Source organism: Physella acuta, unplaced genomic scaffold, assembly GCF_028476545.2.
Source record: "Physella acuta isolate Inbredline_101_S28 unplaced genomic scaffold, ASM2847654v3 ptg001210l, whole genome shotgun sequence".
Taxonomy (NCBI): domain Eukaryota; kingdom Metazoa; phylum Mollusca; class Gastropoda; family Physidae; genus Physella; species Physella acuta.
Genome location: NW_026732727.1, coordinates 266,700 through 280,564, shown reverse-complemented (window position 1 = coordinate 280,564; position 13,865 = coordinate 266,700). Strand labels below are relative to the sequence as shown.

The window sequence follows — 13,865 nt, the reverse complement described above, 5'->3', positions numbered from 1 at the left end:
TATACATATACATATACATATACATATACATATACATATACATATACATATACATATACATATACATATACATATACATATACAGATTAATACTACTCAGACGAAAAACTATGTTTCGTCCATGTCTAAATTTATTAACCGGTCATCCTCAGCAAACCTGACATTCAGCATGGCAGTTGCGTTTTTTTTGTTTTTCGTTGCAAACAACAATTTTAAAAAAAAACATAACTAATGGTTTCTCTAAAGTTAAAACAATTAAAAGTTCTAGTTTCACTGCTTGCAGCATTTCAAAATAACTGTAGTCTTCTTTCAGAAATGGGATATAGAGAAATAGTACAGTAATGCTGCTTCTTCTGCAGGTTGTTGTCTTGTTTATTTGATTGTTGCTTTCGCAAATAATAAATCATCGCGGTAATATGTATTAGTATTTTTCTACAAAGATTGTGTATATTTTTGTTCAACTGTATTGTTAGTAATTGTGTATAAATGTAATCTATTTTCATGCTTTATAAAATAATATTTTACTACTCCATCTTAGACTAACTTAACTATTTCTTTCTAAAACTATCATTTTCCTTTTCCTGGAAACGTATTGAATTTCGTACTTCCTACAATAAAAAACGTTATACAGAACTACAAATTTGGTAGAATACTTATATATGAAATTTCATCAACCTAGCTGTAACGGTACTCAAGTTATCATGTTCACAGACACACATATATATATGGACAATTTTTTTTTTTGCACGATTACAATACTTCCTCCAAAATTCGTATACGAGAAAGTAAAAAAAAAAAAAGAATAGTTCAGTAAAGAGAATTGAAATATTGTGTAGGCTTTTTATTTCCGGAGCTTGCAGAACATGAAGAATAGACTTCAAATTTGAATCGCTGCAGATATTATTGATGCAATAATGGGGCGACAACTAAGCCGTCTGATAAAACGTTGTTGAGGTATGAAACCCAGTCTACAGGTGTTGCCTTCTTTCCAATTGATGTAATGACTGGAAGGGCAGCTTGGCCAATTTGAAGAATGGTGTTGAGGATTGAAGCGAAGTCTTCTTGGGTTTCTCTAATACCTAGAAGTGGAGTATTAGTTTGGCCAATCTGGGGGATGGGTTCATCAAATGGAGCATAAAAATGAGATTGCCTTATACCTGGAGGTAAAATGACTGCATTACCACTTAGGCTTATTTGAAGGATGGTGTTGAGCAAAGAAGCGAAGTCTTCTTGGGTTCCTCTTATGCCTAGACCTTGAACTACGGGAACAACAGCTTGGCCGATTTGAAGGATGGTGTTGAGGATTGAAGCGAAATCCTGTTCAGCTTCCCTGATACCAAGACCTTGAACTACTGGAACAATAGCTTGGCCAACCTGGAGAATGGTGTTGAGGATTGAAGCAAAGTCTTCTTGGGTTCCTCTGATACCCAGACCTTGTACTACTGGTACAACAGCCTGTCCGATTTGAAGAATCGTAGACAGTATTGAAGCAAGATCATCTTGAGTTGCTCTAATACCAGTACTTTGCAATACTGGTAAAATGGCCTGGCCAATTTGCAGTGCGGTGCCAAGGATAGAGGCAATATCTTCTTCTGTCTGTGCCCCTGGTATAAGGGCAGCTTGTTCCCTGATAGTTACAGTAATGGTGGCCCCCCAGTCTTCCCCAGAGACCTACATAAATAACGAATTGTGTCATTATATATGTTGACATTTCTTTAATGTTTCATATAATAAGTTTGTTTTTATGAATGGTATTTGATAATTTTTTATTTATTTATACGAGAGTATGTGGAAACTTTGAATGTAAAGATGTTGAGTAAATGACGCGATGAACAAGGATGTGACAGCTAAGTGTATGATCGTTGTTGCTGGGGGAAAAGTTGAGGGCAGTCTGGGTCTTGATGTGCTAGGGTGAGGAAGTATTCGTCCTATCCTCGTGAATATAGTCATCGTACAAGTCTCTCTAGGGAATATCATGTGACTAGTGCAATGAAAATGTAATGAAACAGTGTGATCCTTGACAGAATTTGCTAAACAAGAAGTGTCCGATGTTTGTGTCTGGGTGTGTATATCAGCAGCACTACTTGAGCGGTCGGGCGCAGAAAGGACGAGAGAACGATTGTGATCATTGGAATATGTAGAGATCGTGTAACGACGGAGATGTGAGACGGTCGGGCGCAGAAAAGACGAGCGAACGATTACGGACGGAGATGATGTGAGACGGAGATGAAAAATTTAGAAGAATTTAGATAGAAGATAAATACTAGGTAACCCTAGGTTTTGGCGGCCAAAGTTGCGACGAACACAAGTAGGGTTTGATGTGGGGACAGCGATCGCGTTGGCTCACCAAGATTACCGTGAGAATAACTGTCGTAGACACAGATCGAATGGAGAGAACAGTGTCAGTAGAATGTAAAATACGGAGTTATACGAAGTATGCACTCTTAGCATTGGAGCTTTGATGATTTTCGTGTTATTCTTAGAAAAGTAATTATTCAACAAGTGAGTGTTGTAATCTCGAAACTGTAATAAGAGTGATTCTTTTTATGAAACTGGGTGCCAGTACCTAAAGAGGTGTACACAGTCTAGCGGATCAATTCCTAGGCGTGGACGAATATATACACGGCAGGTGGTTACAGACCCCTGTCGTATTTGGGCGCGACATGACACGTCTGTCACATTTGGAGTTGTCGGCAGGGTAGAAGCACAAAGCACATGAAATAAACACCCACCTGGATACATATATGTATATATATATATATATATATATATATATATATATATATATATATATATATATATATATATATATATATATATATATATATATATATATATGGGTAGGCAGACAGACAGACTAGTATTGATATGTTTGCCTACACAATAGCTTACCTCTCGTCTGTTGGATGGAAGTGCTGAGATTGACCCCACAAGGAGAAGCAGGAATACAGTAGGTGCCAGCATTGTGTGTGTTTAGCACTGGAAGTAACAACAAAACGCTGAACGATTAGGAGGAGCTCACTTCTGTTTTGTTCAATTTTTATCTTAAACGAGCCGACCCGCCGAGTAGCATACGCTGCTTTTTTGTTGTTTTATTTTCTACTTTTCAGTAAATTATAATTTATGAATTTGAAACTACCAATGCTGAGACTGAACATATTTTACTTTAAAACACTATCAATAGCTCGGGAAGGACTATTATCCTCCAAGTTTAACTCCCCCCCCCCACCTCCCACACCGCCCCCGTGAGAGCAGCCGTCCGTGACTACATTTTTCAGACGACTTTGAAAAAGATCAAGCAGAACTTGTTATCTCTACTTAGTTTCAAATCGTTTAAAAACTTTTTTAATAACAAGCTTTTATGTAATAAAACACTAAAAAGTAAACAAATTATTTTCTTTAAATGTATGAAAACTAAATTCTATTTAAATAACTAAAACAAACCTGGTCGCTATATTATGTATTGAATAGCTTTACTAGAATTTCCTTAATTCAAGTGTTAAGCTAATATTTTAAAACAGAGAAAGTAACTATAGGTATATTGAGAAATGAAACTTAACTAATACCTCACTAACCCAAGTTTCAATTGAATATTTCTTAAATATACTTTACTTACAGCCCACGAGTCAAGATAGAACAAGTAGTTTGTTTTAAACTGACTATATCTTTCTCTATTTTATACAAAAACAATTTCTCACAATCGTGATTTTTTTTTCTCACGCAAAAAAATCCAAACCGGGAAATCGTGTGGCTAGATAGATCGTGCTTTTCTTTAATTTTTTTTATAATTTTAACATGTGTAAAATTCACGAATTTAAAAAAGTGAGTTGACAAATACGCATCAAATGACAGCTGTATTGAAACTGTGTTGTGTAGGTATCTGTATCTATAAAAAGAGAGGCGGCTGTAATTTACGAATATGTAAGGTCATGATCTTTTCCCGTTAATGTCCAAGATATTGGGACACACGAACGTAGTTAGAGAGGAGGGGGGTCGGCGTGGTCGAGTCGGTAAAGCTCATGGTTGCTAAACCGAAAAGTCTCGAGTTCGAACCCTCGGGCAGATGAGGCTCGTTAGCTGGGGACAGCCACTCTTCTAGGAGAGACAACTCCTAAATTAAACATCTGCTGCCTTGTAGTTTGTTCTTGGTTAGACAAAGGCTATGGAAGCAAATCCAAAAAGAAAAGCAGGCTGAAATCGGAGTCAATGGCCTCAATGGCGCATAAACAGTTGACAAGTAACGCTTAATTGTGTTGGAGGCGTGGTCGAGTCGGCAAAAAGCTCATGGTTGATAAATTCGAACAAAGTCTCGAGTTCAAACCCACTGGCAGATAAATCTCGATCCCCTTCAACACTAATAATTAAGAACGAAGAAGAAGAAGAAGAAGAAGTTAGACAGGAAAGAAAGAGAAGGGAATTGGGAAGGGAACGAAAAGAAAGAAAGAAGGAAGGAAGGAAGGGATGGATGGAGGGGCGGAGAGAGTATATATTTACAGTGTCGGTTAATAAAATAGTGTCTGGCTTTTGGCTATCGGTTTGAAGACCAGTGACGTCACACTTTTCATTATAAAAAAGCAATGTTAAAAATGAGTTTCGGCCGTTATTTCGCGTTTTAGAAAACTTTTTTAATAAATTGAAATAGGGAATTGATTAAGATACACTATGTTGACAGGGTTCAGACAAGATTTTGGAATAATTTTGATGTTTTAAGTCAACTGCAATTTTGAGGAGGTTGTAGGCTGAGGTGTGACATCATTTTAGGGGGGGGGGGTCTGGCATTTTGTTACGATGTGAGACGGAGGGGAGGGGGGAGGTAAAATGTGTCAAAAAAGCGTGACGTGATTTATGGATGACCCCTTGCCTGGTCAACAGCAAGCAGATAGGCTTAATTAACCCCCAGCTGTATAAATGATAGGGATTGTTGTACCTAATGTAACACTGTTAATATAAGACTATAATAAAGGTATAATGATTTAGAAAAAATGAACATTTGTCAGACCTCGGCTGCAGCTTGGTTCTCCTTCCCTGAAATCCAACTAACTGCTAGTGATGGAAGATTCAATAGCTGTTACTTCTGTATAGCTAAGTTATATGTTATGGCCCTTTTATTCTCGGAGAACGAATGCGTCTTTCAGAATTTTTCTCTAGGGTTTGGGGGACTTTAAAATCGTGTGGGTGTGGAGAGCTCTTAGATTCCACAGGAGACGGACACTGGCTAAATTGTATAAATCGTGTAAATCTTCTTCTTCTTCGTTCTTAATTGTGAATATGGTGGAGGATTCAGACAACAAGTCCAACTTCGTGGACAAACCGGACTGTGGTCTCCAGTTTGTCAGGTGACCCATATAATTTTTCCCTGAGTGGGGTGGGCTGGGGCCAGTGTCTGTCTCGTGCCTGGCTATACAAAGTGCATCGTGTAAATGAAATATTTATTTTTCTATGTAGGGAGGGTGGGGAAAGGTGTGTGTTGAAGGGGGGGGGGGTAGTGTCCCTTAAAATACTGCCTGCAAGAAATTCTCAGTGGAACTACAATTAGGCTAATTAAGTAATGTTATAAGGTGTTTAGTAAATTAAAAACCATCCATTCAAACGTCGTTTAGATGATTTTTACCTCCGTCCTTTTAACCCTACTTATGAAATGTTGCTGTTTATTTAACCTAGTCATCACCCAAACCCCAAATTACTAGACTTTACTTTAATCATTGTTTACATATAGGCCTATCCTTCATTCAACTGTAGGCGCTAATTTATATTGTTATGTATCCAAGTATTATGTAGTAAAAATTTCATAAAAAACGTTTTAATAACAAGCGTTTATGTAATAATGCACTAAAAATGGAGAAAATAAATTATACACTACTATTTAAATAACTATAAAGAGAAGCGTGGGTCACTTTAGTATCTATTGGATGCATTTACTAATATTTAGGAAGATACCCATTCTTTTCTTTATAGTTATTTAAATTGTAGTGTATAATATATTTTCTACTTTTTAGTGCAGTATTACATAAAAGCTTGCTATTAAAACGTTTTTTATGAAAACAAATTTTATTACTTTACATGTTTTATTTACACTAGAGTTGCATGACTAAAACCCATTGCGCACTTAATGAACGTGATGACGCGTGTCTAATAGTGCAGAATGGTTTGATGAGACAGCCTACTAAGTTGGACAAAATTTTAATTAATTCATAAAAAAAGTAATTAGGCAACCAATTAAGTCAAATTTAATGTCATGTCGCATTGTCTTCATGTCTTGACCCACGTACCATCTACAAACTGTATCTGTCAGTTATAAGTGCCAGCAATTTCGCTCGGGCGTTTCGATCTAAACAGACTGACGATTAACGACTATCGATAGACAGAGGAAGTGAGTTAAATAAAAGCTTGTAAAAAGCATGTAAAAAAAAATCTAGATCTATGCTATTGTACAACTTACAATATGTAATAGTAGGCCTATACATTTCTTTTTGATAATATTGTGATTTACAAATACTTTAATTTTGCATTGATATAAGCAGCTAATCATGTTCTGTAGTTTGGCCTATTCCTACACGTTTTGAATATCCAAAATATTATTATTATTATTATTATTATTATTATTATTATTATTATTATTATTATTATTATTATTATTATTATTATTATTATTATTATTATTATTATTATTATTATTATTATTATTATTATTATTATTATTATTATTATTATTATTATTATTATTATTATTATTATTATTATTATTATTATTATTATTATTATTATTATTATTATTATTATTATTATTATTATTATTATTATTATTATTATTATTATTATTATTATTATTATTATTATTATTATTATTATTATTATTATTATTATTATTATTATTATTATTATTATTATTATTATTATTATTATTATTATTATTATTATTATTATTATTATTATTATTATTATTAATATTATTATTATTATTATTATTATTATTATTATTATTATTATTATTATTATTATTATTATTATTATTATTATTATTATTATTATTATTATTATTATTATTATTATTATTATTATTATTATTATTATTATTATTATTATTATTATTATTATTATTATTATTATTATTATTATTATTATTATTATTATTATTATTATTATTATTATTATTATTATTATTATTATTATTATTATTATTATTATTATTATTATTATTATTATTATTATTATTATTATTATTATTATTATTATTATTATTATTATTATTATTATTATTATTATTATTATTATTATTATTATTATTATTATTATTATTATTATTATTATTATTATTATTATTATTATTATTATTATTATTATTATTATTATTATTATTATTATTATTATTATTATTATTATTATTATTATTATTATTATTATTATTATTATTATTATTATTATTATTATTATTATTATTATTATTATTATTATTATTATTATTATTATTATTATTATTATTATTATTATTATTATTATTATTATTATTATTATTATTATTATTATTATTATTATTATTATTATTATTATTATTATTATTAAAATTTGATTAGTCAGTCATTTAAATATAACTAAAAGGTTTAAAACTTAAAGGGTGATAACAAGATTAAATGCAAACGATCACGCGATAGATTTCTACATTCAAATAACAGAAGGGGAGATAACAAGCTAGACGCAATCACCCGATGAAATCAGCGGTGGCTCCCGGCGAATGTTCTTTGGTTACTATTGGCTGCCCGAGAGTTGACCACGAAGAACGAGTAGACAATCGCAAGCTACTAGATATGTTCTTTTTTATATTCAATAAAAAATGGGGAATAAAAATATTAAATTCCAACGATCGCGCAATCAGCTTGTAGTTGACTATTGTTATATAAGAATACTAACCATAGGTACCCGTTTTACGTGAATTACGTGAATTACAGCAGTGGTGTCACTAGGTCGGGTGTAACTCGTTGCGGAACCTAATGGTGTCACCTCCCACACCCCAGCAAGAAAATTATATATATATATATATATTCCTATTTACTTGTGCTTTCTTTGACCAGCACACAACATCAACCACAATACAAATACTCGGAAGTGCAGGTTTACATTTATCTCTTTATTAAATGAATCAATAGAAATGCTCCACATAGCAATGCATCAATGTTCCACAAGAATACAATGAACCAACTGACCCCCACTGTCCTCACTAGTTCTCACACATCAGAATACACGAGTCCATGGTTCGGGCTTCCAGACCTATTCTCACAAATCAAAACACGTCTCTACAGTTCAGTCTTCAACTTCTGTTCTGCTCCCTTCTCGTCGTGCCGTCCTATTATATCGCCCCCTTACTACCAGTCGCCTTGTATTCGTAATCGGTTCTATCCGTTGCATCATAGCTATGAACTCCGTACAGTCCTATTATCTCGCCTCCCAACTACGCAGTTGTCTTGTATTCGTAATCGGTTCTATCATAGCTATCAACTCCGCACTTCTGTTTCTATTTCTGTCACACCACCTGCATCCGTTGCATCAGTTCAGTTTGGCCTTGGTCATGTCTTTAGTTGACAGACTGTATTGCGTTCTAATCAATCGTCTTTAGTAACTACACTAGTTACATCCACCCCCGCCGTTTTTTTTTTGTGTGTTCTCAACCACAAACAACGCTTGGCAGGTGCACTCCTCCAATGTCAAACGCAACACCGTAAAACAAAAAGTTACTGTTCCACTCACTGTCAATGTCGTCACATTCTTACAAGATTGACAGTTATCCCCATTTCAACATAATAAATGTGTCTACATCATATTCCTCAGACACAAAGCAGTTCTAGAATTCACATCCACCCCCGCCGTTTTTTTCCTTTGGTGTCATCACCAGTTTACTTGTATAGCTTTTGGACAGTCTGTTCTCATACCAGCGCGACCATGAAAGAATTGATGGTTGCTGACGAAAAATTTCGTACTCTTTCTGTTCCTCAAACTTCTCCGCGGACCACTTATCTGATATTCTACTGTCTCTCTACTTCTGGGAGGACCGGGATCCTCATTGTTGCAGTTATCCTCCACTTGTGTATCGCTGTTGTGCTGTTGATGGTGACATGGTTCCGGGATGGGTATGTGAATTTCCGTGTAAGTTTCTGGTTCCCTAATTGTCTTAGTTTTCTTTGTGTGTAAATGCTCTTCTTGACTATGCCAATATTTCTTTAATTGAGTAATATTCGCCCAACGGTCCGGTTTGGTGTGATTGGTGGGTCTTACTTTAAAGGGGCCACCGGCTACTTTAGGCATCTCCACGACTTGCCATACCTCCTGTCCCCAGAAGTCGTGGATTTTGTTTCTGCCTAATGGGTGGCTACGCAGTAATACTTTGTCGTTCAGTTGGAGTTGCGGGTCTTTTGTCTGTACCAGCGGTTCTCTTCGCCGTGCTTCATGTTCTACTCTTTCTTGTACCACCCTGTACATTTCTCTAATTCGTCTCATATGTTCATTCACATATTCCAGTGCGGTGTATGAGCCAGTCTTGCTTTCCCTTTTTCCTAGGAACAAGTCAAGAGGGAGTCGAGCCTCCCGACCGAACAGTAACATATGTGGCGAAAGGCCGGTTGTGGCATGGGGGGTGCAGTTGTATAGGTATACCAACTCTGGGAGAAAATCAGGCCACCGTTTTTTCTGTTCAGGTTCTAGAGTACGCAGCAAATCATGCATGCTGCGGTTGAACCGCTCGCACTGTCCGTTTCCTTTAGGATTATATGTGGTTGTTCTAGATTTGTTGATCCCGTAGTGGCTGCACAGTGGGTTAATTACTTCTGACTCAAAGGCCCTTCCTTGGTCAGAGTGTAATTGTCTTGGTATACCATATTTGATGAACCAGTGTTCTATTAAGACCTTTGCCACTGTTTTGGCCGTCTGGTCTCGTGTGGGCACCGCGACAGTCCATTTGGTGAATACGTCAGTCATCACCAACACATGTTCCGTCCCAGCCGATGATTCCTCCAACGACGTAAAGTCCATAGCCACAATCTCTAGGGGTTTTGTCGCCAGTAGGTGTCCTGATGGCTGTCTCATTTTGACAACTGGCATTTTCGCATGCTGACACCTCACACAAGCCTCACAATGGCGTTTGACCTCCATCTCCATATTGGGCCAGCAACACCGCCGTCGTAATATTTTTTTATGTGCGTCCTTTCCTGACCCTGGTGTCCCGCCCTGTCATGTGCCAACTTTAGCACTTCTTCTCGTAACTGTCCAGGCACCACCACTTGGTGTATTGTCCCTTCTATGTGGTCATGAATTCTCCGCATGAGAACACCATCCTTCATACTGAGGCGGTCCCACTGACTCAGTAGTTTCTTTGTTTCCCGACCAAACTGTTCTCTTTCTCTTCTTCTTGGGAATTTTTGTTCCTGGACGTATTTCAACAGAGGCTGTATCCCACTATCCGTTCTCTGGGCATCTCTTATCTCTTTATGATTAAGGCAATTAAAATCACTGGTGTCCATGTGTCGGGGCTCTGTGGATGTGTGCTCCACCGCGGTCTGCCCGTTTTGCATAACTTGCACCTCGTGAGGGATATCTGTTGACGCTCTGACCTCACATATTCCTGTCAGCGTTTCTTCCTCATCGCCCGGTCTCTCGTAAGGATTCCTGGATAAAGCGTCAGCATTGCCATTGGACTGCCCTGGGCGATATTTTATCTCCAGGTCAAAGAGTGCCAATTCTGCTGCCCATCGCTGTTCGATGGATCCCAGTCTTGCTGTCTGTAGGTGACTCAGGGGGTTATTGTCAGTGTATATCACACATTTAGCACCTAATAGATAGTCCCTGAATTTTTCAGTCACATTTCAATGTCAAAAGCTCTAATTTCATGGCGCTGTAATTTGTCATGTTCTTCTCTGATTCCTTCAGAGCCCGACTGGCATATGCAATAACCCTGAAACCCTGCTCCTGTTGTTGTGATAGTACAGCACCCAGACCTTTAGAGCTGGCGTCAATTTCTAGCCGAAATGGTTTGTCAAAGTCTGCGTATCCTAATATCGGCGCCTCGGTCAAAGCATTTTTCAGTAGCTTAAACGAGTTTAGGCATTCCTCAGTCCATAATTCCCCTATCAGTTGTGTTTTACCTTTCTTTTTCTCCTTACTGTGTTTCTGTGTCATTTTGTTTACTAACTCATGCAACGGTGTGGCAATTTTTGCAAAACCAGGTACAAATTTTCTATAATAGGAAGCAAAGCCTAAGAATGATCTGACCTCTACTGTGGTTGTTGGCTGTTTCCATTCTTTCACAGCTGCAATTTTATCTGGGTCAGTGGCGATGCCATCCGCAGAAATCACATAGCCCAAAAAACGTACCGATTTTAGACCGAACCCGCATTTGTTTGGGTTCAGCTTGACTAATATCTCTCAGAGGCGGAGAAAAACTTGTTCTAATCTTTCTAGATGGTCCTCCCAAGTTTTTGAGTAAACTAGTATATCATCCAAGTACACCAACATTATTTGAAATAGGAAGTCACTCATAGCACTTTGCATTACTCGCTGGAATGTAGCAGGCGCATTAGTTAGACCAAACGGCATACGGGTCCACTCGTACAGTCCTAGTAGAGAAATAAATGCAGTCTTATGTTGATCGTCGGGGTGCATGGCCACTTGGTGGTAGCCACTAGCCAAATCTAGGGTAGAAAAAAATCTTGCTCCCCCCAATGCATCAAGACATTCATCAATACGCGGCAAGGGGAATGCATCCCTTCTTGTGATGTTGTTCAATTTACGGTAATCACAACACAGCCTTATCTCCCCTGACTTCTTTTTTACAACTACTATCGGTGCCGCATACGGGCTTGTGCTGGTTGTAATAATTCCCTTTTTTAGTAGATCGTTCAGGTGTGCTTTCACCGCAGCGTAGTGACCTGGTGGTAATCTTCGATAAGGTTGCGCCACCGGCTTGTCTTGCAGTAAGGGTATCTGGTGTTTTATTACCTCCGTGTACCCCAAATCACCCTCGTACGAGGCAAATACGTCCCTGTACTTATTCAGCAATTCATTTAATATTGGGTCATCAGTTTCCGGGAATGTGTATGTTCGGTCATCCTCTTTCCTCACCTCGGCAGTCACATTGACCGACCTAATTGTTACTTCATTACTGCTGGTATTGATCAGTTCGATGCACTGTGCCGAAGTTTTTACCTCAACGTTCTGTGGTACTCCTACCAGAGTGTTAGGCGGTACAAAAATTTCCTCGTCCAATACATTTGCCACTAACCCTAGGACTAGTCCATTTTCCGCTGATGTGTATGTCCGAAGTAACATGACGCCTGCCCTCAATGCGGCGCCACATGGTTCTATCATCACATCACCATTCACGCTTCTATCACCAATTTGTAGTGTGATTGCCTTGACCGTGTTTGCTGGGATTGATGTCCTTCCTCTGGTCTTAGCAAACCTGGCCAACTTGGATCCACGACCTGGTGTGGGCGATCCGACAACATTTGAGAGAAATTCTGGCAACTGGCTAAGGATGTTCATGCCCAACAAGCAAGGTATATTTGACACATTTGTCTCTAGGTTGTGTTTCGTGACGAACACCCCAATCTGCTTCAACCTGTATCCTGCCACCACCACATCTGTCAGAAAATAGCCACAGTATGGGATGGTTAATCCATTAGCTGCCGTCAGGCGCATGCATGTATCAGACCTTAAACTATGTTTTTTTTCCTTTTATCCATTTGGTGTAAAAATGTTCAGTAATGGTCGTCACCTGGGAGCCTGTATCAACAATTGCCTTAACCGCGATGTCCCCGATCGTGATCGTCATCTCGGGACAGACTCCAATCATTTTGTTCCTTAGGCCATAACCTCGCCCCTCTGTAGCCTGGCCCTGCCTTACAGAGGGCGATCGTTTCCCTGAAAGTACCGTGCAATATGTCCGGGTTGTGAGCAGTACAGGCAGATTGGTCGACCGTCAGCTGTCCACTGGAGTGATGGATTTGCAGGTCGCGGCTGTCTAACTTGTCTATGTCTTGTCCAGTTTTTGCCGTGGTTATCTGCTGTTGACCTACTTTCTAACCTCTCCAACCGTTGGTCAACCTTATCCAGGTGAGCCAACAGTTGGGCCATCATGGTTTCCATCGTGCTGGTCCCTGTGGGTGGTGATTGTTTCTGTTCCGGCACAGAGACTTTGTCTACCGAGCAGTTCGATTCGTCCTCATACTCTGACCTGCGGATCGCTGAGTTCCTGACCTGAAGGAAGGTCAACTTTGGGTCTTTGTACACCTCTTCAAATCTCTTCTTAAGCTAGGGGTTGCTAGCCCTTCGATAAAATGATCCCTCAGCAGGCGCGCATCCATGTCGGGTATTTTGCCTTTTACAGCGTCAAAGACCCTGTTCATTCGGTGTGAATATTCCATCACACTCTCCGCCAGTCTCTGCTTTAGACCTACGAACCCCGATAGCAGTTGCGATCCCGACCGTCTCTCCCCAAAGGTCTCCACAATTAGATCTAGCACCTTATCTGGATCTGTTTGGAGGGCTTTATCGTGGCATTTGACCTAACCGTCTCCCCTATACTGCCCATCAACAATCTTAATCTTTCCTCTGGTGACATGTATCTCGAGGCCCAGGCAGCTTTCACCAACTCACAGAATCTGTCAGTTAAGGTTGAATCACCGTCCCCATAAAATTTGTTTATGTGGGACTCTCTGGGCAGGACCACAATATGGGTCGGCTTTTCGTCCAAATTAGACATTCTAATTTAATTCCTTGAATAAAAAAAATACCTTTACTACCGTTTATGTAAGAATACTTTTCCCTGTTCCTGATTGTCCGAATTCACACACAAAACACAGTTATTAACCAGGTTGACAATG

At 37.8% G+C, this 13,865-nt stretch overlaps 1 protein-coding gene across 1 annotated transcript; it reads right to left on the bottom strand.

The window, feature by feature from the left end:
- Nucleotides 1-820: 820 nt before the first annotated feature.
- Nucleotides 821-3,705, bottom strand: LOC131957120 (uncharacterized). Its single transcript, XM_059321826.1, has 4 exons — nt 3,617-3,705; nt 2,893-2,979; nt 1,338-1,671; nt 821-1,079 (listed from the first exon to the last, which is right to left on the bottom strand). The coding sequence occupies exons 2-4, from the start codon at nt 2,962-2,964 to the stop codon at nt 901-903; spliced, it is 585 nt and encodes a 194-aa protein (XP_059177809.1). The 5' UTR covers nt 2,965-2,979; nt 3,617-3,705; the 3' UTR covers nt 821-900.
- Between the last annotated feature and the right edge of the window lie 10,160 nt (nt 3,706-13,865).